Source organism: Pongo abelii, chromosome 16, assembly GCF_028885655.2.
Source record: "Pongo abelii isolate AG06213 chromosome 16, NHGRI_mPonAbe1-v2.0_pri, whole genome shotgun sequence".
Lineage (NCBI taxonomy): Eukaryota > Metazoa > Chordata > Mammalia > Primates > Hominidae > Pongo > Pongo abelii.
Window position 1 is genome coordinate 94057645 of NC_072001.2, and position 25172 is coordinate 94082816.

General features: G+C 48.0%; 2 protein-coding genes across 21 annotated transcripts in view; one reads left to right on the plus strand and one right to left on the minus strand.

Annotated features, from left to right (window-relative positions):
- Positions 1 to 74: 74 nt before the first annotated feature.
- On the plus strand, positions 75 to 20446 carry RCCD1 (RCC1 domain containing 1). Of its 10 annotated transcripts, none has more exons than XR_010137242.1 (10): positions 75 to 825; positions 2493 to 2781; positions 3056 to 3446; positions 3547 to 3668; positions 5816 to 5914; positions 6244 to 6414; positions 6941 to 6970; positions 7535 to 7691; positions 11906 to 11967; positions 18696 to 20446. XR_010137242.1 is itself a non-coding variant. In XM_063716315.1 (9 exons), the coding sequence occupies exons 2-8, from the start codon at positions 2616 to 2618 to the stop codon at positions 7684 to 7686; spliced, it is 1131 nt and encodes a 376-aa protein (XP_063572385.1). In that variant the 5' UTR covers positions 75 to 825; positions 2493 to 2615; the 3' UTR covers positions 7687 to 7691; positions 11906 to 12842. The 10 variants fall into 10 exon arrangements, 6 of the variants coding, with proteins under 6 accessions (XP_063572385.1, XP_054387870.1, XP_054387871.1 ...); XR_008513778.2 differs by having other exon boundaries at positions 18713 to 20446; XM_063716315.1 differs by lacking the exon at positions 18696 to 20446 and having other exon boundaries at positions 11906 to 12842.
- PRC1 (protein regulator of cytokinesis 1) overlaps positions 11958 to 25172 on the minus strand; it is a 29755-nt gene continuing 16540 nt past the window's right edge. The window contains exons 9-15 of one of the 11 annotated variants that reach the window (XM_009250165.3): positions 23763 to 23858; positions 21750 to 21896; positions 21415 to 21525; positions 16265 to 16375; positions 15296 to 15472; positions 14928 to 14966; positions 11958 to 12570 (exon numbers count right to left, since the gene is read on the minus strand). In XM_009250165.3, the coding sequence (XP_009248440.1) occupies positions 12496 to 12570; positions 14928 to 14966; positions 15296 to 15472; positions 16265 to 16375; positions 21415 to 21525; positions 21750 to 21896; positions 23763 to 23858 (756 nt within the window). In that variant the 3' untranslated portion in view covers positions 11958 to 12495. Of the gene's footprint in view, positions 14970 to 15295; positions 15473 to 16264; positions 16376 to 21414; positions 21526 to 21749; positions 21897 to 23762; positions 23859 to 25172 lie in introns of all 11 variants that reach the window. The other 10 variants (XM_009250166.3, XM_009250164.3, XM_002825839.4 and 7 more) reach the window with 10 other exon arrangements.

A 25172-nucleotide genomic window follows, 5' to 3' on the forward strand; every position in this document is an offset into this window, starting at 1 on the left:
GGAGGGCTGCTGTGAGTGGGAGTCTCTGAGTGTGGGTGAGTATGGGTGTGAGCTGGGCGTGGGTGAGTGTGCAACGGAGCTTCACAGTGGCAGAGCCACGTCCATGGAAAGAATCCAATGGATTCCCCAACCAGGGCCCACTGAGTTGCTTCTTAATCCTACTGGAGGGACAAAGGGTGAGCCTAGGAAGCTAATCAATAAGAAACTTGCCAGGTGCGGTGCCTCAAGCTTGTAATCCCAGCACTTTGGGAGGCTGAGGCGGGTGGATGACTTGAAGTCAGGGGTTCGAGACCAGCCTGGGCAACATGGCAAAACTCTTTCTCTATTAAAAATACCAAAAAAAAAAAAAAAAAAAAAATGAGCAGAGTGTGGTGGCATGCACCTGTAATCCCAGGTACTCGGTAGGCGGAGGTTGCAGTGAGCCCAGAGTGCAGCCTCCCAAAGTGTCGCCCGGGCGAGAGAGCGAGACCCTATCTCAAAAGATATTAAACCATCCCAAGAAATAAGTCGTTTAGGGTACAGACTCCCATATGCTGGGCCTTCAGTACGTTTGTCTTTATATTGGGAGTCCTCTGTGGCCTCCGCTGAGGGCGCTGGGGCGGGGGTTGGGGTTGGTGGCCAGCTGAGCCTGGTTGAAGGGCGGCTTGGGCCGCGCCCAACACCCTAGCCCGTTTCGAGGAGGGCTAAGCCCAGCGTGAGGCTCGTTGGCTCGACAGAGGCACGTGACGAGTTCTGAGCCAATCCGTGGAAGGTAAAAGCTGCTTCCTGTTTGGGCATGAGTCCGGCGCGTGTCGGGTTTTGAGCTGCCGCGATCCCGGGACTGAGGTGGGTGGCGGGGTCCGCCCGTCTTGGGCGTCACTCCTCGCCAAACCTTTAGCTCAGGTCTTAATGAATGCCCTCTCGGTGGTTCTAATCCGAGCTCTAGCCCCACGGGTTCCTGCAGGGGCGGGACCACCTGGCCCAACCTCTGCCTTGGTCCAGCGCCCCCCGGGTTCCTCCAGGGCCTTGGTCCAACGCCCCTCGCAGGTTTCAGCCCATTTCACAGACCGGGCCGCAGGGCCCCGGCGTAGGCCTCGGGACCGGAGAGGCCCTCTCGCGGGGAAGTGAACAGGGCTGCGGCCGCCGCGCCCCGGGCGGCGACGTCACCGCCCTTGCCAGCGATTGGCTGCCTCGCGCCGCGCGCCCTTCAAACCTTTTCTCCCCGTGGCTGTCGGCGCCCTCTGGGCGGGAGGCCTATTCGGAGACGGCAGCTCTGCGCCTCGGTGTTTCCTCCAAGGCTGCCCCCCAGAAGGACCTGCCCGAGAGGGTAGAGGGCATAGGGTCAAGATCAAGGTCAGAGGCCCCCTTGGGTTGGGAGAGGACACGGAAGGGGTTAGGAGCCCAGGAACTGGGGTCTCAGGAGAGACCCAAGATCTGACTTCAGAGGCCTGAAAATGCCCGTGCAATTCTGCTTCAGCCCGGGTGCAGCGGCTCACGCCTGTAATCCCAACACTTTGAGAGGCCGAGGCGGGCGGATCGCTCTAGTCCAGGAATTCGATACCAGCCTGGGCAGCATAGCGAGACCCCTGTCTCTATTATTAAAAAAAAAAAAAGCCCGCTCCAGCCAAATCTGCTTGAAGTTGGCGTTGCTGTTGGAACCACCAGACTGTGTTTGTCTCCCCATTTAAGGGTTAGCTCCTTGGGAGCAGACAGCTGTCCTCTCTGGCAGAGGAGGAGCGCTCAGTAAATGCTTGCTGGACGAATAAATGACTAGATAAGATACAGTTGAAATTGTGTCTGTATAAGTTTCTCAAAACCAGTAAGATGTCCAGGGATAATTTTTTTGTCAACGCTGAATACTGGATTCAATAAGCTAATACTGTGTGTTTATCATGGCATGTACTCGCACCAAACCCTTTATTTGCATTTATTACAAACAATTCTGTGAGGTAGGTTCAAACAGCACCGCCCCCACCTCCCTTTGTAAATGCAGTTTGAAGAAATGCAGTTGGACTCACGTTAATTGGCTGAGGTCACAAGGCCCCGCTGAGTTGCAGAGGCAGTGCCTCCCAGACGCTCTTCTGCGTTCCACTGTGGGGGTGAGGGGCAGAGCACTGTGTGTGGAGTTGGTAGGACCTGATTTCAGCCCTCTGTCTAGCTGTATGAATGTGTAAGGGTTACTTTCTCTCGGAATCTCCTCTGTAAAACGACCATTTTGGTTCCCAAGATTACATGGGATAAAGTGCCAGATGCTGGGAAGCTGCGGGACGGGGTGGGGGTGTCGGGGGCGCTCGGATCCTAGTCCAATGCCTAAGGGACAGGCCACTTCGTACCCACTTTGTGGCACGCTGAGTTTGAGCCAAAAGGGAGGACTGGGAAAGTGTCTCACTCTAAATATTTTGAGAATCTTTGTAAATCCGGTAGGGCATTAGCCAGTGCGCTTGCTTAGCGAACCTTCGTGGCACGGACTCTGCCTTTGTGGTCAGGAGAATGATAGTTTCCCCATTTTACAGATAAGGCAGCTCCAGCCCCTGGAAGGCCAGAGACTTGCCAGTGTCCCACTAGCGGGCTCTTTGCAAGAATCTCCCCAGGCCCGCCGCAGCCAGGTGGCGGCCGGCAGAGGGCGCTGCTCGGGCATGGCGGAGGAGCGGCCGGGGGCCTGGTTCGGCTTCGGTTTCTGCGGCTTCGGGCAGGAGCTGGGCTCCGGACGCGGGCGCCAGGTGCACAGCCCCAGTCCGCTGCGGGCGGGCGTCGACATCTGCCGCGTGAGCGCGAGCTGGAGCTACACAGCTTTCGTGACCCGTGAGCACTCCCCGCCCCGTCCCCACTTATTCCAGCCGCGCTCCCCAGTCGCCTCCCCGCACCGCTGTGGCCAGTCCAGTGTGTCTCCCCCGTTCAGGCCGCCAGCCCCACATTCTGGACTGGTCCCCAATTCGGCCCCTTCCCAGGAACACCCCCCCACCCGCCTCCATTCTGGCCACCCTGCTCCAATCTAGACCAGCCCCCAGCGCCGCCCCAAATTCTAGGCCCTCGGTGCATGTCCCTTCCCCTCCCTAGCCCGCTCTCCGCCCCGCAGGTGGAGGCCGCGTGGAGCTGTCGGGCTCAGCCAGCGGCGCGGCGGGCGGCTGCAAGGACGCGTGGGCCTCAGAGGGGCTCCTCGTGGTGCTACGCGCCCGGCCGGGGCCGGAGGCGTTACTGCAGGTCTGGGCGCCCGAATCGGCGTTGCGTGGGGAGCCCTTGTGGGCCCAGAACGTGGTGCCCGAGGCCGAAGGGGAAGACGATCCGGCCGGTGAGGCCCAGGCTGGGAGGCTACCCCTGCTGCCCTGCGCCTGTGCCTACGTGAGCCCGCGGGCGCCCTTCTACCGGCCTCTGGCTCCGGAGCTGCGGGCACGCCAGCTGGAGCTGGGCGCCGAGCACGCGTTGCTGCTGGATGCTGCTGGCCAGGTGTTCTCCTGGGGCGGGGGCAGGTGAGCGGGGGCGGGGGCAGGTGAGGGCTGGTGATTGGAGAAGCAAGCGGAGCGGGACGCCTTAATGCGACTGTAGCTGACGAGGGTCTCCCTTGCTCAGGCATGGACAGCTGGGCCATGGGACCCTGGAGGCAGAGCTGGAGCCACGGCTGTTGGAGGCGTTGCAGGGCCTAGTCATGGCTGAGGTGGCCGCGGGGGGCTGGCATTCTGTGTGTGTGAGTGGTGAGTGACTTAGTGCTTCTCCAGACGAGCTCATGATCTTGTGCAAACCTTCCTCCTCGTTTTCCGGTTTGGGTGGGGGCCTACCCAGGCCTCCTTCCAAATTCATCCATCCATCGCCCAGTCAGTTATGACTCCTAAATGCCTCTCACCCTCGGCCTCCTCTGCCTGCACCATGGCCCACTCACGCCTGGACTCTGGCATTTGTTCCTAGCTTCTGTGTTACTGGTCTCACTGCCCCTCCCCTCCTCTCCCCACCTGCTCCCAGCCAGGACTGTCTCTTAACAGTGCTCCCGAGGGAGTATGGCGTGTGAGGGGGCAGCCGAGCCAAGGAGAACGGAGAAAGGCTGCGGTTGCCTGGGGGGCCATGACGTGTGGCACAGGGTGGACACTGGGGTGCCCACCAGGCACCAGTATGGTGATGAGTGTGTCCCTGTGGTGGTGCCACAGCTGGCCAGAGTGAGGAGTTTCACTTGGTGATCCAGGTGTAGCTCCTTCCTAGGCTATTAGAGCCCATGCAGAGAGGGCGAGGCTGGGAACAGATGATCTTTGTCCGTGTCTGGGGCTCTCATTCTGGCTGCTACTTAGATCACCTGGAAGCTTAAAAAATTACCAATGCCGGGGGCCGGGCGTAGTGGCTCATGCTTGTAATCCTAGCACTTTGGGAGGCCGAGGTGAGTGGATCATGAGGTCAGGAGTTCGAGACCAGCCTGACCAACATGGTGAAACCCCGTCTCTAAAAAAAATACAAAAATTAGCTGGGCGCAGTGGTGTGCGCCTGTAGTCCTGGCTGCTTGGGAGGCTGAGGCAGGAGAATCGTTTGAACCTGAGAAGCAGAGGTTGCAGTGAGCCGAGATCACGCCACTGCACTCCAGCCTGGGTGACAGAGCCAGACTCAGTCTCAAAAAAAAAAAAAAAAAAAAAAGCTACCAATGCCTTTCCCCGCACCATATTCTCATGGAGTGGGCCTGGGCTGGTTGCCAAGCCAGGAAACCCTGGGCTGAGCCTGGCCAACATGGCAAAACCTCGTCTATGTACAAAAAATATAAAAATGAGCTGGGCGTGGTGGCTCGTGCCTGTGGTCCCAGCTACTTGGGAGGCTGAGGCTGGAGGATCACTTGAGCCGTGAGTGGACATTGCAGTGAGCCAAGATCACGCCACTGCACTCTGCACTCCAGTCTGGGTGACAGAGTGAGACTCTGTCTAAACAAACAAAAAAAAACAAAAACCAACCCTGGGCTGGAGAGAAGAGACCAGAGGGCTGGAAACAGCCCAGTGGGACACCCTGCACTCAAGGTCCAGAAGGAGTTTGAGGCCTTAAGTTTAGTGTAGAGGTTGAAGCATGGACACATCCCGCCAGACTTCCTAGTTTCAGATCATTGCTCGGGCCCTGGGACCTTGGGTCTGGTACTTAACCCCTCTGTGCCTCCGTTGTGAATAAAATAGGGATCCTGCGTAAATGGCGATATTGTCATAAAACCACCTGTAGGGCTATTGTGAGAATTAAGTGATTATATTTGAAAAGTACGTGAAACATCAGCATGGATTAAATCAGCTATTAGAAATTTTTAGAATTAGGCGGCTGTTCCAGCCAAACAGCTCTAGTGTTGTGGGAGGCCAGGAAGGGGAGAGCTGCATGTGGCTTTCAACAGGACCGGCTGTGGGTGCAGTTGAAAAAGGGGCACAGCTCGGCCCAGTGGTTGTTTTATTTATTTATTTAGAGACAGGGATTTTGCCATATTGCTGAGGCTAGTCTCGAACTTTTGAGCTCAAGTGATCTACCCATCTCAGCCTCCCAAAGTGCTGGGTTACAGGCATGAACCAACGCACCTGGCCCCGGCCCAGTGGTTTTGAAAGGGAGACCGCTGCGGTACTTCTGGGGATACATTTCTGAAATGAGGGGCCGTTTGGCAGCATAAGAATGGAAGTGGAAGGTCCAGTCAGGGACTTAAAGGGTGATCGGAAGGCATTGAGGGGATGGGAACCTAAGACAAGCCCCTGGGGCCTGAGGGGAAGCACCTTGGCTTGGAGTGTTACCTTGGGCAGGGCAGGCTTTAATTGTCCCCAGGAGCCGATGGGATGGGGAGGAGAGTTTGGATGGATGCAGGGGCTTCATAGTCTGTTTCATGTGTCCCCTTGATCTCTTTCAGAGACTGGTGATATTTATATCTGGGGCTGGAATGAATCAGGGCAGCTGGCCCTGCCCACCAGGAACCTGGCAGAGGATGGAGAGACTGTCGCAAAGGACGGTGAGGGTCAACTCGGCTCCCACAGCCGTCTCCCCAGGATGTGGCTGTCATTCCTAACTCCTGGCTGCATGCGGGCCTCAGAGCTACACTGCTCAGGTGGAGCATGTGAGCCCCTTACGGGAGGGAGCATTGGCAAGGTGGATGCCGGTCTTGGCACAATATACTTGTGCAGTAGTGCCAGCCCTGCCTGCAGAATGTAGGGGTTGGGAGCACCAGCTTTGGAGCTAGACAATCGTGTACCTCAGAGCTGTTGTGGCAATAAGTGACTGCATGAATAAGGTTTAGCTTAGAGCTCGGTCGGTGTTCACATCATTATTATCATTCTGAAGCCACAGAACTGAATGAAGATGGTTCTCAGGTGAAGAGAACGGGCGGGGCTGAGGATGGAGCCCCTGCCCCCTTCATAGCTGTCCAGCCCTTCCCAGCATTACTGGATCTCCCCTTGGGCTCAGATGCAGTCAAGGCCAGCTGTGGATCCCGGCACACAGCTGTGGTGACACGTGAGTGGGGCTGGGAGGCACTCCGCTCCTCTCGAGCTGGTGCCTATGGAAGGGGGTGTGGTCGACGGAAAAACTTCTGTCTTAAGGCTTCTGTGGCTCATACAGAGCAGCTACCTTGCTCCGTGGATAAGCCCCAAGCCCCGTGTTGTTTCACAGTAGTTCCCCAGCCTGTCAGGCCCAGAAGATTCTTCCTTCTGGTGGGAGGCTGATGCTGTCTGTCCTCACCTGCACGGCCACAGACACATTCCCTGCCCGCCGCTGCCTCTGACAGCAGGGACTGTCCAGTCTGGCATGGAAGACTGTGGCGCTCGGTAGCGTGGCACACAGGAAGATCCACCACTTTTTCCCTCGGGACCCTCTGCCATGCCACATGTGATCAGCCAGTTGTCAAGAGAATATGTTGTTCCACGCCAGGCAGATCTTGTGAGGATTGTAATATGCAGCTGTGGGCTGTGCCAAGCCGGGCTGGACAGATGTCTTGCCAAAGAACTGTAGTGACAACTATCGATTGTCCTTTTGCTTTCAGGAACAGGGGAGCTCTACACCTGGGGCTGGGGTAAGTAAAAGGATTGTTTTTGTGACCCTGAAACCAAGGAGAAGACAGACCTGGGAGTATAGGGCAGGTGACAAAGCCACCAAGACTAGAGGAAGCAGGGGCCTCGGCCAGGTCACTGGGAGGAGCAGGAGTGCTCCCTCCCTGGAGTTGGAACAGACCTAGGCACACTCAGTCTGAGACCAGACAGGGGAGACATGGAGAGGATATCGGTACCACCCACCTACCTCTCTGAAAGACTGTCTTAAGGGAGTATCCAACCAGCACTTACAAAGCAGCTTTTTGTGGATGTGACATTGGGTGGAGAAAAAGATTCGATGGAAGTGTGTGCCCTGAACATCTTAGCTTGGGTGGCAGGGAAGTCTGGAGGAGCATCTTGCCTGGAGTGGCTGGTCGCCACTAGCCTCTTGGGGATCCCCAAGGTTGCCTGGCTCTGGGTCTCTTGGATTCACAGAGCAGTGGGGCATAATCCCAGCACTTCATTTGATAGTCTGGGCCCCTTCCTGGAGGGAAAGAAGCAGCAAGACCCAGTGGAGACGATGACAAAAGGGGCTGATTTCACTTTAGGTAAATACGGACAGCTGGGCCACGAGGACACCACCAGCTTGGATCGGCCCCGCCGTGTGGAATACTTTGTAGATAAGAAACTCCAAGTAAAGGCTGTCACCTGTGGGCCCTGGAACACCTACGTGTATGCTGTGGAGAAAGGGAAGAGCTGATGTGTGTATGTATATGTATATACAACACCTGTGAAACCCCCATTCAGGTCAAGGAAAACCATTGCCTGCACCTCAAGGGCCCCATATTTGCCCCTCCCCATCACAGTCCTGCCCTTCACCCTCAAGCACGGTCCTAAACTTGTCTGCACTTTAGAAACACCTGGAGAGCATTGAAAACTCTGCTGCCTAAGGTCAGCATCAATGAAAACAATGAAGTCAATGAAACAATGAAATCAGAGCCTCTAGGTGTGTGGCCTGGATAGTGGTAGATTCAAAGCTCCGCCTACCTCATCCCAGGTACATTTGATGTGCAGCTGAGATTGGGGCACATTCCAGGTCATCTTCCTTTGTCAGTCACTTCCCTGCTTTTGTTAGAATTTTACCATTCTTGTATGCAGCCTTACACGACATAGTTGTGTTTGCTTTTGAGTGTTAGGTAAATGGAATCCTGTGTATGTGCTTTCGTGTCGTTTTTGTCACTCAGCATTGTGTGATCCATTCTTGTTGGGTCCTGGAGTTCATTCATTTTTAATGCTATATGGTGTTCTGTTGTATGAATAATACCTCAAGTGATACAGCCTTGTTGATGGTCATTTTTATTGTTTCTGATTTTGGTCATTCCACATAATACTTGGAGCAGTCTTTTGCACATGTGCACAAGTTCCTTTGCAGAACATTGAGTTGAATTGCTAAGTCAAGAGATACCTTTAATTTTACTAGATAACTGTTGCCCCCAGCAGGGTGGGGTCTACTGTGGCTAAAACGTCAGGTAGAGATGCACACTGGTTTTAATTTGCATTTCCCTGGATACTGATGAGGTTGAGTAGCTTTTCATTTGTTTTGGATGGCTGGGCATGGTGGCTCACACCTGTAGTCCCGGCACTTTGGGAGGCTAAGCAGGGAGATTGCTTGAGGCGAAGAGTTCATATGTTTATCGGCCACTTGGAGTTTTTCTGTTGCGAAGTGCCTGTTCAAGTTTTCTGGCCTTTTAAAATGTTCTGTATTTTCCTTAGTGATTTTTCTTTTGGATATTTCAGATACAAGTCTTTTGAGAGTTAGTATTCAGAGTATCTTCTGCTACAATGTAGTTTGTTTCAGTCTCTCTTGGTATTACCAATTTTAATACTTAGGTGATGCTTACTCCATGCCAGGTTAAGGCTCAAAGTGCTTTACAAGTATCAACTTATTTTGATAAAATAAGCTTATCAGTAGTTTTCTTTATGGTTAAATTGTATTTGTGCATGTGTGTGCCTGGTTTAGCAAATGTTTCCCACCCATGGGGTCTTTTTCTTTTTTATTGTGGTAAAATATACTGAACATAAAATTTATGTTCAATAAAAAACAGAAAAATTGTTTTTAACCATTTTTAAGTACATACTTCACTGACAGTAAATGCATTCACTGTTGTGCAACCTCACCCCTATGCATTTCCAGAACTTCTTCATCATTCTATGCTGAAACTCTGCGCATTAAACACTTAACTCGCCACTCTCCCCTTCCCCAGCCCCAGGCAACCACAGTCCTAACCTTCTGTTTCTATGACTACTGTAAGTGCCTCATGTAAGTGAAATCCCATAGTATTTGTCTTTTTATGACTGGCTTATCTCACTTAGCAGCATGTCCTCCAAGTTCATCCATGATGTAGCTTATGTATCTAGACTTCCGGCCTTTTAAAGGCTAAGATTCTGTTGTATGTATACACTGTGTTTTATTCATCCGTGCATTGGTGGATATTTGAGTTGTTCACTACAGTGAATAATGCTGCTGTGAACATGGGTGTACAACTCTCTTGAGTCTCTGCTTTCAGTTCTTTTGGGTATATACCCAGAGTGGAACTGCTTGATTGTGTGGTAATTCTAATTTTTTTTGAGGAACTGCCCTACTGTTTCCCACAGAGGCTGCATCATTTTACATTCTCACTGGAAGTGCACACGAATCCTAATTTCTCCACATCTGCATCCACACTTGTTTTCTATTTCTTGGTTAACAGCCATCCTAATGGGTGTGAAGTGGTATTTCATTGTGGGGTTTTTTTTTTGGACAGGGTCTCTTTGTTGTCCAGGCTGGAGTACAGCCTCCACCTCCTAGGCTTAAGCCATCCTCCCGGGTAGCTGGGGCTACAGGCACGTGCCACCACATCTGGCTAGTTTTTTGTATTTTTAGTAGAGATGGGGTTGTGCCATGTTGCCCAGGCTGGTCTCGAACTGCTGGGCTCAAGCGACCCACTTGCTTTAGCCTCCCAAAGTACTAGGATTATAGGCATGAGCCATCGTGCCTGGCCAAGCCATTTTTTAAAATGGACAAAAGTCAACAAAGACGACAGAAGGATAGCAAATAAGCATATGAAAAGATGCTCTACATCATTAGTCATTAGGGAGTTGTAAATGAAAACCATAGTGAGATACCACTTCATACACAGAATAACTAGAATTATATAAAGGCTGAACATACCAACTGTTGGTGAAGATGTGGAGAAACTGGAACCTTCATACATTACTGGTAGGAATGTAAAATAGTACAACTGCTTTGGAAAACAGTTTGGCATTTCTTTTTTTTTTTTTTGAGATGGAGTCTTGCTCTGTTGCCCAGGCTAGAGTGCAGTGGCACAATCTCAGCTCACTGCAACCTCCGCCTCCTGAGTTCAAGCAATTCTCCTTCCTCAGCCTCCTGAATAGCTGAGATTACAGGTGCATGCCACCACACCCAGCTAATTTTTGTATTTTTAGTAGAGACAGGGTTTCACCATGTTGGCCAGGCTGGTCTTGAACTCCTGACCTCGTGATCTGCCCACCTTAGCCTCCCAAAGTGCTGGGATTACAGGTGTGAGCCACCATGCCCGGCCCAGTTTGGCATTTCTTAAAGTTAAGTGTCCACCTACCATAGATGTGATCCAGCCATTTCACTCCTAGAAAATATATCCAGAAAAAAATATATATCCATGCAAAGACTTGTATGTGAATGTTTATAACAGCCTTATTTTTAATAGCCAAAAACTGGAGAAAAGCCAAATGTGAAAAATAAACCCAAGAGGCGAATAAACTGGTATATCGACACCATGGAATACTAAGCAAAAAAAAAAAAAAAAAAGAAAAAAAAAAAAAAGAACTATGGATATAAACAATATGGGTAAATCTGAAAGCAGTGAAAGAACCAGACCAAAAAAGTATATACTGTATGATTCTACTTACATCGAACTGTAGAAAATGCAAACTAATCTGTAGTAACAAAGAAATCGGTGGGCCGGGTATGGTGGCTCATGCCTGTAATCCTAGCACTTTGGGAGGCCGAGGCGGGTGGATCATGAGGTCAGATCGAGACCATCCTGGCTAATACAGTGAAACCCTGTCTGTACCAAAAATACAAAAATTTACCGAGCATGATGGCACGCGCCTGCAGTCCCAGCTATGCGGGAGGCTAAGGCAGGAGAATCCCTTGAACCTGGGAGGCAGAGAGGTTGCAGTGAGCTGAGATTGTGCCACTGCACTCCAGCCTGGCAAGAGCGAGACTCCATCTCAAAAAAAAAAAATCAGTGGTTGCTAGGCAGGGTGAGGCTGGGAAGGAGGAATGAGAAAGGGGTGGGAGGAAACTTCTGGGGTAGAGATACTTGGTTAACTTGACTGGGGTGATGGTTTTTCTGTCTTACCCTTCACATGTGTACAGTTTATGTCCATCCTCCCTCAGTAACACTGTTGAAGTTAGGCAGCCTCCCCATATTGAGACAAACTACATTGAAGCTAGAAGCATCCTAGGACTGACTCCCTTTGCTCTTTACACATCAGAGTTTAGGTTTTATATTTCTCACAAAAAAATTAGAGTAAGAGATATTCTTAATTTAGAAATGTACCAGAGAATATTTAAAAAATCACACTCGGCCGGGTGCGATGGCTCACGCCTGTCATCCCAGCACTTTGGGAGGCAGGCAGATCATCTGAGGTCAGGAGTTCAAGACCAGCCTGGCCAACATGGTGAAAGCCTGTCTCTACTAAAAATACAAAAATTAGCCAGGTGTGATGGTGCGTGCCTGTAATCCCAGCAAATCGGGAGGCTGAGGCAGGAGAATAGCTTAAACCTGGGAGGTGGAAGTTGCACTGAACCAAGATAGTGCCACTGTACTCCAGCCTGGGCGACAGAGTGAGACTCAAAAAAAAAAATCACACTCCTGACTAAAAATTTCCAGGAGGTCCTTTTAGTTTTTTCTGTTTCTGTTTTTCACACACAGACCAACCAACTAAAAAGTGACTGGGGAAAAAAAGGAAACACCACACTATATCTTTTTGAAATGTAAGTATACAGATTTTAATTTATTTTTAAGAATAATTTTATATTTTAAAAACAGGATACGTACTGTATGAGTAAACAGCGTGGCTAACACCAAGTCCACACTGGTAAGCTTTTGAGAACCATTTACACTATGTTGACAGTAGTACTGCGGCAGGCAGACAGAGGAAGAATAAATAATAGTGCTTCAAGAAGAGTAGTGATTGAGAGGGTAGGTAAAGAGGGCGCCTCATCGTGGATGCTAGGCAGGAACAACTCCCCAGTAGTGACATGTGCAAAGTTCCAGATCTCCACGACAAAGACAGCCCAACCCATTGGAACAAACAGACTCCCAATGTGGCTGGCAACTGCGGGGGTAGAAGAACTCAGGCAAAGTAGGCACAGGAATGGGGGAGATGAGAGCCAGGGACAAAAGCCGAGGAAAGCATTCCAACAAGCATGTGTGTTCATACATGCATACCCCCAACAAAGGGCATTGCACTGTGTAACAGAACTGAACACAATTTAACAAAGCAGCTCCCAGCCTTCCTGTCACCTCTTTGGCAGTAGGGCAGGCCATCTCAACTTCGGACACACACAGACATTCTCTTCAGGAGGAAAGCTGTCCTGTGTGGTGGGGACAAGGCTTCAGGTGAGAGCAAAGCTATGATAGCTACAGCATTAATTGAACATGCCTAAACAAAAAAGATGTTAATTACTAGTTACAGGTATACATGCCAAAATTACCCCCAGGGATGGGCATAGTCAATCAATCATTTTCCTACACAGTGGTGAAATAAAACAAGCGTTGATCACGCTTCAGCAAGTAGAATTACGTGGTAGAGAAGTCAGGCCCCATATGCTAAAATTTGCACTTCTTGCCATAAACTTTTAATGTATTTAAGTCAAAACCAAGTCTCCTAGGACCACTAAACCTATGATGGACTTTCAACTGTAACACTCATTCACATCTTTAAGTTAGGCCCATGGTCATGGAACCTGGCCAGGGTTTCAAGCACACCTAAGCTGAAGAAAAACTAAAGTCACCCCCATATAATTAGGTCCAGTCTAGGCACAGGAAGCCACAGCTGGTTGACTGATCAGGGCTTCTCAGGACTGGATGTTGGTTGAATTGAGGATTCCAGAAGTAGCATCAGATTTGGAAGCCTTTGAAAGTTCTCGCTGTTGAAAAATAAATAACATCAGTGGCCATACTGCCTCTCTTACACATGGCCCACCCTTCTAAGTTTGGTTAAGTGTCAGCAAAAGGTCCCTTGAAGGTAGTTTCTCTGAGATCCCTAGCCTGCAACAGGCTGCATTAGGAGTAAAAGTGAGGAGCTCTGAGCACCATTCTATTAGTCATAGACAGAGTACATGTGCACACATGCCCGTGACCCCTTTCCTCAGCCAGTCCATTCTGTTACACCTCACAGAAGAGAAATCCTTCATACAGTCATGCACCGCATAATGTTTCAGTTAACGACAGGCCACATACACTATGGTGGTCCCATAAGATTATACCATATTTTTACTGTACCTTTTCTATGTTTAGATACACAAATACTTATCATTGCGTTACAATTGCCTACAGTATTCTTTCTGTAACACGCTGCCCAGGTTTGTAGCCTAGGAGGAAAACGCCATACCGTATAGCTTAGGTGTGTAGGCTGTTCTGTCCAGGACTGTTAAGTGCACAATGAAATTGCCCCACATTCTCAGAACATACCCCTGTCATTAAGCGAGGCATGACTCTATTTCACAAAGCTACTTTAGAGTCATCAAGGTAAGTAGGCAACAAGCTTTGGTCTCTTGAGCCCTTTATAAAACAATGGGCCAGAACATATATCTTACCAATCCCTGGGGCTGAGGCCTTGTAACCTGCTGGTGATTTGATCTCATGCTGGAGCACATGGTATAGCAGCAAAAGATAAAGCATGAATGGCCGTTGAGAAAGAGAGATATTAGCAGAGGTTAGTTTACTGGCTTTGGTGCTGCCTGGTGGAGTCTATCAGCCATAGCAACCCAAACCAGACGAACCTACCTAGGACTAGCCACACAGATAGGCAGGTACATTTAAGTCTCAGATAAAATGGGCCTTGGTTGAACAAGCGAAAAAGAGAAAGCTGGACCTCTGTCCAGCAATCAGCCAGAGTGACACCCACTTTTAAAGGTAGAAGCACCACCAGCCACATAATTTGAAAAACATGCTGGAGTAGGAAGCCAGTTTCAGTGATCAAAACTAGCTGTAGCCTTGGCCAACTGTTCCATTCTCCATCCCTGCAGCAATTAAGAGGGGAGGCAGGCTAGGGGTTTAAGTCAATATCCCCTCAAGGGTGAGGGACATCCTCACCTCTCGCTAGTAAAATATTGAGAGAAATCATAGCTGAAGTAAAAGGCAGTGTAGTTAGGTGTTAGCAAATATAAAGTAGGATACTAGGAAGTGAAGAGCGTTCTGGAAAAACTTGCTTTCAGTGCTTCATCTATGCTTCAGTAGCTCAATGTATGGAAAGAGGCAAAGGTGAGGAAATCAGCATTAGCTAGCTGAGAACAGAGGTGGCGGTTGAGCCCTGAGGGATTAGGAAGGCATATACTCCAGGAAATAATCAGCACACAGGCCAAGAGCCTCATTGTAGGCAGCACACAGCTGGGGCTCCCTTCCCCACGTGATGGGGCCTCTATTCTTTCCAGCTATTGCAGGCCTTTGATGTCACAATTGGGGAGGGTCAAGGTTTTCTGTTAAACATGATTTAAAACTCTGCCTGACTTTAGGGGCTGAGAATCCAATTCAAGTCTGAACAAATTTTATTAATTAATCTGTTGTGAATGTAAATCAGTTGTGTTTTTTTGAGTCCATGATAGGAATTCCTGCTTCCTTTGTAACACTGCCGAGATTATTGGTTAGTGTAGCCCTGTGCCCAGATGAATGAAGCCAGCAGATGACAGATCAGTTTGGAAAAGGGACATGCAGGGGTTGCCATACAGACCTGAAGCCCAACAGTGGAACTGTCAGAGAGGGACGGATCCTTCTAAGAACAAAGAATTAAGACAATTACCAAGAACTCCACCAAGAGAGCACCAGGGCAGTGATAGAGGGGTTGCCTCCTGCAGCCAGGGAATGGTATGTATTAAGCAGAAGGATCCAGGTTAAATGTCTAGTTGCTGCTGCCAACTTCCTTCCTATACAACCCCCACTTAAATCATACCCACCCCGCCATGGTCAAAGCAGGAAAGGGATTCTCAGCCTCCAAGGCAGCTGCCCTAGCTAATAGCCTGGGTGCCCCTGGGAAGATACCCACTCTGCCCCAACTGTGTGCTCCCCAGAGACTGGCAGATATTAGAAAAGGTGAATTACCGCAAACTCAGAATAGGTGCTGGCAACAGAATTAATGCTGAAGTTGCGCTGGAGGGGGGCCGAGCCAGGGTACCCACCACTCAGGATGCTGCCGTTGAGCTCCAGGTTCTCCTTGTTGGCTCCATGCCTGCCGGTACGGGGTGTTTTCTTCCCTGAACAGGTGGAAGCAGCAACTGGCTGCAGAGAAAGAAAGAGATCCATGTATCATCCTTCTAATGAACGTGCACATGCACACACAATACCTGCACTGGTCAAAGGCTGAGACTATCTTTGTATTCATGTCTATAATCCTATACTTTTTAGTTAAAAAATAATATATATATAAAATATATATTATATATATATAATATATAATATATATTATATATATATTTATTTTATATTTTATATATATATATAGGGCTGGGTGTGGCTCATGCCTATAATCCCAACACTTTGGGAGGCCAAGGCAGGAGGATTGCTTGAGGCCACATGTTCAAGACCAGCCTGGGCAACATAGCAAAACCCTGTCTCTAGAAAAAAATTTTTTTAAAATATGAATTCTTGATTTACAGAACGCCTATCTTGAGCATAGTCTAATAAAATATTTGAAAGACTGAATGTGTTTTACCACAAACTTTCCACATCTCTACTGAGTACTTGGCATGTCTAGTGATCTGGTTTCACTGAGCTAGAACCCACATGTAGGGGACCTATCTCCATACCAGCTGAAGACTGGGCTTGGAATTGAGTCTACAGTGACCCTGCCTGATCTTCAGTTTCCCAGACACATCCCAGTGCTTCCCATGGTACCAGTGGGGCTCAGAGTGACTGTTCTCTTTTTTTACACATTAGTTTTGGACCATTATTTAATGGTGAGCTAGCTTTTATCTGTCAACTCTCAGCATCTCAAAAAGAACCAAATCCAGGGATATTAGAATCTAGAACAAGTAGGTGGGGCCTCTGTGCTTAGACACAGGGCATACTAACCTTGCTGCCGGAAGGAGGAAGTCGAGGCACGGGGGAGTGGTAGACCGTCCCTCCAAAGAGAGGCCGGATGCTACTATTGGCCGTGGCATTGGACATGGTGGTAGTGTTCAGCTAGGGAGAAAAGCACGTGGGTAACTGATGTGCAGTAACATCCTCAGCATTGCCAGCAACCCGTCTACCCTACAGAGAAATGACTGTGGAAGGCAGTCCAGGGAAGATGGGTTTACATGGTGAAGGGCCTGCTGTGTCTAATACTGCATAGGTTTGAACAAACCTGTGAAAAATTTTCAAAGCCTATTGCTATCCAGCAAATGGAAATGTAAAATGGTACAACCACTGTGGCACAAGACATCTAGCATATGACCCGGCCATTCCACTCTTAGATGTTTCTACCCAAAAGAAACGAAAGTATAGATCCATACAAAGACTTAGACATAAATGTTCACAATAGCTACCTGCAGCAGCCAAAAGCTGAAACGGCCAAATACCCATCAGCAGGTAAGTGGACAAGCAAACTGTGGTAAATTCATACAGTGGAATGAATATTGATCTACAATAAAAAGGAGTGACCTTTTGATACATACAACAGAGATGAATCTACATTAAATGAAAGAAGCCAGACAAAAAAGAACATGTACTGCGGGATTCTATGTAAAATGTTTCAAAATGCAAACTAATCTATAGTTAAAGAGTAAATCCCTACTCGCCACAGCTAGAGGCTGGGGGCAAACCAGGGGCCAGGGAAGCAGGAAGGTAATACAAAGAGACACTAGGAAACTTTGGGGACAATGAAATGTTCATTATCTAAATTATGGTGACAGTCTCATTGTGTAAACCTACATATGTCAAAACTTACATGCTAATGATAAGAGCTGTAAACGTTTTTGAGATGGGGTCTCACTCTGTCACCCAGGCTGAAGTACAGTGGTACAATCTTGGTTCACTGCAGCCTCGACCTCCTGGGCTCAAGCAATCCTCTCACCCCAGCCTCCTGAGTAGCTGGGACTACAGGCGTGTGCCACCACAACCAGCTAATTTTTGTATTTGTAGTAGAGATGGGGCTTCAACATGTTACCTAGTCTCCCAACTCCCGAGTTCAAGCAATCCCCCTACCTTGGCTTCCCAAAATATTGGGATTACAGGCTTGAGCCACTGCACCCAGCCAACACTTTTTTTTTTTTTTTTAAATTAAAAAAATTCTAGGGGGCCGGGCACGGTGGCTCATGCCTGTAATCCAGCACTTTGGGTGGCCAAGGCGGGTGGATCATCTGAGGTTGGGAGTATGAGACCAGCCTGACCAACATGGAGAAACCCCGTCTCTACTAAAAATACAAAATTAGGTGTGGTAGCACATGCCTGTAATCCCAGCACTTTGGGAGGCCGAGGCGGGCAGATCTTCTGAGGTCAAGAGATTGAGACCATTCTGGCCAACAAAGTGAAACCCCATCTCTACTAAAAATACAAAAATTAGGTGGGCATGGTGGCGCGGGCCTGTAGTCCCAGCTACTCAGGAGGCTGAGGCACGAGAATCACTTGAACCCAGGAGGCGGAGGTTGCAGTGAGCTGAGATTGCGCCACTGCACTCCAGCCTGGGCAACAGAGCGAGACTCCATCTCAACAAAACAAAACAAAACCAAAAAAACACATTTGAGGCCAGGCACAGTGGCTCATGCCTGTAATCCCAGCACTTTCGGAGGCTGAGGCAGGAGGATCACTTGAGCTCAGGAGTTTGAAACCAGCCTGGACAACTTAGTGAGACCTCAACACTACTAAAACTCAAAAAAAAAAAAAACCAAAAAACCCCAAAAATTAGCCGGGTGTGGTGGCATGTGCCTGTAAGTCTCAGCTACATGGGAGGCTGAGGTTAGAGAATCACTTGAGCCCAGGAGGTTGAGCTGCAGTGAGCCATGATGGCGCCACTGCATTCCAGTGTGGGTGATAGAGCGAGACACTGTCTAATAAATTTATGTTATAAAATATGAGTAGGGAGAAGAAATAATGCTCTTTTATTTATCAAAAAGAAAAAAGTAGGCCAGGCGCAGAGGCTCACGCCTGTAATCCCAGCACTTTGGAAGTCAAGGTGGGTGGATCACCTGAGGTCAGGAATTCAAGACCCTAGCCAACATGGAGAAACCCTGTCTCTACTAAAAATACAAAATTAGCTGGGTGTGGTGGCACATGCCTGTAATACCAGCTACTTGGGAGGCTGAGGCAGAAGAATCGCTTGAAACCAGGAGGCAGAGGCTGTAGTGAGCTGAGATCACCCATTGCACTCCAGCCTAGGCAACGAGCGAAACTCTGTCTCAAAAAAAAAAAAAAAAGTCCTCTCTGACTTTGTGCTGTAGAGATGAAGAATCATTACATGTTCCATTTAGTAAGCGTGAACGCTGTTTTTCACATGGTACCACAAGGCCATCTCTTGGTCTTACAGGGAAAATGGCATTACAGGTTTTCAGGAAAACCGCTGAAGCTTTCTTTTCATCGTAACCAGAATGTTGGCAATCATTCCCCCCTCCGCCCCCCGAATTTAATGCAAGGATTCAACAAGCACAGACACCAAAGCTGGCCACTCCGTGACTGTCACTATAGGCCGCTACTCAGCCTTCCATCCACTCTCAAGTGGACTCAACATGAAGGGACAGAAAAACCCTTTCCCATCTCTGCAGGACAGAGGGCAAGAGGTGTAGGGAAAAGAAAGATCAGACTGTTACTGTGTCTATGTAGAAAAGGATGACATACAAGTACCGTGCGCTAACCGAAGGCTACAGTAACCAAAACAGCATGGTACTGGTACCAAAACAGAGATATAGATCAATGGAACAGAACAGAGCCCTCAGAAATAACGCCGCATATCTACAACTATCTGATCTTTGACAAACCTGAGAAAAACAAGCAATGGGGAAAGGATTCCCTATTTAATAAATGGTGCTGGGAAAACTGGCTAGCCATATGTAGAAAGCTGAAAATGGATCCCTTCCTTACACCTTATACAAAAATTAATTCAAGATGGATTAAAGACTTAAACGTTAGACCTAAAACCATAAAAACCCTAGAAGAAAACCTAGGCATTACCATTCAGGACATAGGCATGGGCAAGGACTTCATGACTAAAACACCAAAAGCAATGGCAACAAAAGCCAAAATTGACAAATGGGATCTAATTAAAGAGCTTCTGCACAGCAAAAGAAACTACCATCAGAGTGAATAGGCAACCTACAAAATGGGAGAAAATTTTCACAACCTACTCACCTGACAAAGGGCTAATATCCAGAATCTACAATGAACTCAAATTTACAAGAAAAAGCAAACAACCCCATCAAAAAGTGGGCGAAGGATATGAACAGACACTTCTCAAAAGACATTTATGCAGCCAAAAGACACATGAAAAAATGCTCATCATCACTGGCCATCAGAGAAATGCCAGTCAAAACCACAATGAGATACCATCTCACACCAGTTAGAATGGCAATCATTAAAAAGTCAGGAAACAACAGGTGCTAGAGAGGATGTGGAGAAATAGGAACACTTTTACACTGTTGGTGGGACTGTAAACTAGTTCAACCATTGTGGAAGTCAGTGTGGCGATTCCTCAGGGATCTAGAACTAGAAATACCATTTGACCCAGCCATCCCATTACTGGGTATATACCCAAAGGACTATAAATCATGCTGCTATAATGACACATGCACACGTATGTTTATTGCAGCACTATTCACAATAGCAAAGACTTGGAACCAACCCAAATGTCCAACAATGATAGACTGGATTAAGAAAATGTGGCACATATACACCATGGAATACTATGCAGCCATAAAAAGTGATGAGTTCATGTCCTTTGTAGGGACATGGATGAAATTGGAAATCATCATTCTCAGTAAACTATCACAAGGACAAAAAACCAAACACCGCATGTTTTCACTCATAGATGGGAATTGAACAATGAGAACACATGGACACAGGAAGGGAAACATCACACTCTGGGGACTGTTGTGGGGTGGGGGGAGGGATAGCATTAGGAGATATACCTAATGCTAAATGGCGAGTTAATGGGTGCAGCACACCAGCATGGCACATGTATACAAATGTAACTAACCTGCACATTGTGCACATGTACCCTAAAGCTTAAAGTATAATAATAATAAAAAATTAAAAAAAAAAAAAAAAAAAGGAAGACATAATAAACTCCATTTTGATCTGTACTAAGAAAAACTGTTTTGCCTTGAGATGCTGTTAATCTGCAAATTTAGCCCCAACCCTGTGCTCACAGAAACATGTGCTGTATGGAATCAAGGTTTAAGGGATCTAGGGCTGTGCCGGATGTGCCTTGTTAACAATATGTTTACAGGCAATATGCTTGGTAAAAGTCATCGCCATTCTCCATTCTCGATTAACCAGGGGCACAATGCACTGCAGAAGGCTGCAGGGACCTCTGCCCAAGAAAGCCTGGGTATTGTCCAGGTATTTCCCCGACTGAGACAGCCTGAGATATGGCCTCGTGGGAAGGGAAAGACCTGACCATCCCCCAGCCCGACACCCGTAAAGGGTCTGTGCTGAGGAGGATTAGTAAAAGAGGAAGGCCTCCGTCTCCTGCATGCCCCTGGGAACGGAATGTCTTGGTGTAAAACCCGATCATACGTACCTACGTTCGTTCTATTCTTAGGAGAAAACCGCCCTGTGGCTGGAGGCGAGATATGCTGGCAGCAATGCTGCTCTGTTACTCTTTACTACACTGAGATGTTTGGGTGGGGAGAAGCATAAATCTGGCCTACGTGCACATCCAGGCTCAGTACCTTCCCTTGAACTTATTTGTGACACAGATTCCGTTGCTCACGTTTTCCTGCTGACCTTCTCCCCACTATCACCCTGTCCTCCTGCCGCATTCCCCTTGCCGAGATAGTGAAAACAGTAATCAATAAATACTGAGGGAACTCAAGAGACTGGTGCCGGTGCGGGTCCTCTGTATGCTGAGTGCTAGTCTCCTGGGCCCACTGTTCTTTCTCTATACTTTGTGTCTTATTTTTCTCAGTCTCTCGTCCCACCTGATGAGAAATACTCACAGGTGTGGAGGAGCTGGCCCCCTTTAAAGAGGTGGCTGGGACTACCCTCACCCACTCCCTTAAAATCAGTGTTTCCCTAAGCCTTGTGTTTACCTTACGTGCTTTGCCCGGTGTATTGGAAACCAGTCCTCGCCGCTTGCTGGGTGTTCGAGGAGCGCTGCCATAGAGCATCTCTGTCTCTGTCTGTTTTTTGTTCTTGAGTTGCTATGTGAAAGTCAGAAGCAACAGTGATAAATCTCAGGAAGAGAGCAGGTCTGGGATGGCAACAGAAGCAGGGCCAGGAATCTAGGCCCATGTCTCTGCAGCCAGAGCTAAAAAGAGCTGCCACGAGCTCCCTATTCAACAAACCCTGGTCCCTGGCAGAGACTATGGGCTGCTCAGATTACCTTCTTCCTCTTTTCCCAGTTTGCGTTCACGTTCACACTTACTCTTTCCTGCTTGGCTCTCTCTTTCTCCAATCGATGCATCTCCCATTGTTCTGCCACATACTCCATGAATTTCTGCCCATTCACCATAAATGCCTTTGAATGTTCCTGTTCCCACAATTCAATTCGTGCCTTCAACTCTTCTTCCAGCTGAGACCAGAAACAAGGACATGTTAATTACTTCAACTCTTTAGTGCAAAGCCCAAATGAAATGATTTCCCTAGAGAGTACTCCTCCTCCCCAGAGCATCATTAGCCTCATTTCAGGTAGCTGGGCCCACCTGGGTACAGGTCAGAGTGACCAGAAATCAAAGCCCGGGGACATTTCATTCACACAACACACAAGAGTGGAAAATGGCAAGAACCCAAAGTTTGACCACTAAGGTTTTGGTGCCTGAAGTTGGAGGCAGCACAGGGAAGATCAGAAATATGAAATAGGCGGTGAACATTAGGAGCAGGACTCTGATATCAGACTTAATGGGGTTCAATCTGGAATCGCCCTCTTTACTGGCTGTGAAGCAGTGAGCAAATTTACATTTTTTTTGAGACAGTCTCACTCTGTCGCCCAGGCTGGAGTGCAGTGACACGATCTCAGCTCACTGCAACCTCCACCTCCCGGGTTCAAGTGATTCTTGTGCCTCAGCTTCCCGAGTAGCTGGGATTACAGGCATACACCATGCCTGGTTAATTTTTGTATTTTTAGTAGAGATGGGGTTTCATCATGTTGGCCAGGCTGGTCTCGAACTGCCTCGGCCTCCCAAAGCCCTGGGATTACAGGAGTGAGTCACCACGCCCGGCCAGATTTACCTAATTTCTTAGTACCTCAGTTTCCTCGTCTGTAAAAATGGAAAGAATACCAACCTCATAAGGATGTTGTAAGGATTAGATGAATTACTAAATGAAAGCGTTTTGAAATGATATCCCTGACTTAACTCAAAAAATGGTATTATTATCAAAATGGAAAATGGTAATGGAGCCCACAGGACTCTCTCTCTCAAAAGCTTTCCTTATGTAACTGGCTGAATTGTGTTTCCCCCAAATTCAAATGTTGAAGCCTTAACCCTCAGTACCTCAGAATGTGACTGTATTTGGAGACAGCGTCTTTAAAAAGAGAATTAAGGCCAGGTATGGTGGCTCATTCCTGTAATCCTAGCATTCCTGAGACTGAGATGGGAGGATTGCTTGAGGCCAGGAGTCCAAGACCAGCCTGGTCAACATAGCGAGACCCCATCTCTTGGGGGTAAAAAAAAAAAAGAAAAAATTAAGTTAAAATGAGGTTATTAGGTGGGCTCTAATCTCATACGACTGGAGTGTTTAGGCCACACATATTGTGGGAAAACCATGTGAACACACGGAGAAGACAATGACCATTTACAAAGCCAAGGAGAAAGGCCTCAGAAGAAACCAACTCTGCCAATGACATGTTGATCTCAGATTTACAGCTTCTAGAGTTGTGAGAAAATAAGTTGCTGTTGTCGAAGCTGCCCAGTCCGTAGTGTTTTGTTTTTTTGTTTGTTTTTTCCTTTGAGATGGAGTCCCACTCTGTTGCCCAGGCTGGAGGGCAGGGGCGCAGTCTTGGCTCTCTGCAAGCTCTGCCTCCTGGGTTCAAGCGATTCTCCTGCCTCAGCCTCCTGAGTAGCTGAGATTACAGGTAACCGCCGCCACGCCTGGCTAATTTTTGTATTTTTAGTAGAGACCAGGCTGATCTTGAACTCCTGACCTCATGATCAAGACCAGGCTGGTCGTGAACTCCTGACCTCGTGATCTGCCTGCCTCGGTCTCCCCAAGTGCTGGGATTACGGGCGTGAGCCACCACACCCGGCCTGTAGTGCTTTATTATGGCAGTCCTAGCAAACGAATACGCCTTGATATGCAGTTGCTTATACTAAATATATAACTTATTATCTCTGCCTAAGCTTTGAAGAAAATAGTTTTGGGGCTAAACAATAGAAAAAGACATACAAATAGTGAAGTATCTTTGTAACCAAGCACCAAAAACCCTTAGCAACATTATTACCTTGGGCAGCATTTTCTGGAGCTTGGCTCGTTGTTTTTCTTCTTTTAGAAGATTTCCGCCTCGGTTTGTAAATCGATTTGGATCTGAAGCTTTTCTCTGTGAAAAGTACATTTTAATTAGTGAAAAACCTGGCACCAGGAGACCAATAACTTCTGCTAAGATTCTTTGTTCTCACCAGGTGCGGTGGCTCACGCCTGTAATCGCAGCACATTGGGAGGCCAAGGTGGGCGGATCACCTGAGGTCAACAGTTCGAGACCAACCTGGCCAACATGGCGAAACCCCATCTCTACTAAAAATAAAAAAATTAGTGAGCGTGATGGTGTGCACGTGCAGTCCCAGCTACTCAGGAGGCTGAGGCAGGAGAATCACTTGAACCTGGGTGGTGTGCAGTGAGCTGAGATTGCACCACCGCACTCCACCCTGAGCAACGAGTGAGACTCAAAAAAAAAAAAACTGTTAAAGCTTCTCATTCTTTTTAACTTTTCTTTCTTTTCTTTTTGTTAACTTTTCTATTTTTTACTGTCTTCTTTCTAGTCAAGTAATGCAGTGGGAGAAGAACAAATCTGTAATTGGCTGTGATCATTGACTTATAAACACCACTACACTCGGACCAGCATGTGTTTTCTTTTAGAACATATACGGTATATCAGAACAGTAATGCAAGTATATAGCTTGTAATTATAAATTAGGTGTGTATACTCAAAAATAGGGGCACATAGGCAGAAAAATTTAGAAGATATTCTTGAAAATTAAATTGTTTCCCTTCCATACTGCTTGATTGGTGACAGCCAAATTACTAGAGAGGATGGTAATTCATTTCCTGTTTTCTTCTTAAATATTGGCATGTCAACAAAGGTTGCTGCCTTAGCTCCTTATTTATGTTTTTTTTTTTTTTTGGAGATGGAGTCTCGCTCTGTCGCCCATGCTGGAGTGCAGTGGTGCAATCTCGGCTCATTGCAAGCTCTGCCTCCCAGGTTCACGCCATTCTCCTGCCTCAGCCTCCCGAGTAGCTGGGACTACAAGCATCTGCCACCATGCCCGGCTAATTTTTTTAGTAGAGACGGGGTTTCACTGTCTTAGCCAAGATGGTCTTGATGTCTTGACCTCCTGATCTGCCCACCTCGGCCTTCCAAAGTGCTGGGATTACAGGCGTGAGCCACCATACCTGGCCTCCTTATTTATGTTTACTCTTCTTGTTGTAACCAGAAGTAAAGAATAACTGAGGACAAAGACATCTGTTCTTAAGCAGCTGTAAGATATCCCATAGTTCTCTCCACTTCTGAGTCCTAGTTTGCTGCCTGTAAACTTGAAGGAGTTGAATTCAGATTCTCTGAAGGTCCTCTGAGCTCTAACAGGGCCAGCATGAACCCGAGAACAAGGTCTCCCTCAATCTGTGCCCTACACGCCTC

Bases quoted from the DNA above. Each gene is read 5' to 3' on its own strand.
- RCCD1 (XM_054531897.2), top strand. From the start codon at position 2,616: ATGGCGGAGGAGCGGCCGGGGGCCTGGTTCGGCTTCGGTTTCTGCGGC. The intron at 2,782-3,055 runs GTGAGCACTCCC...TCCGCCCCGCAG, and splicing joins CTACACAGCTTTCGTGACCC to GTGGAGGCCGCGTGGAGCTG. The intron at 3,447-3,546 runs GTGAGCGGGGGC...TCCCTTGCTCAG, and splicing joins TTCTCCTGGGGCGGGGGCAG to GCATGGACAGCTGGGCCATG.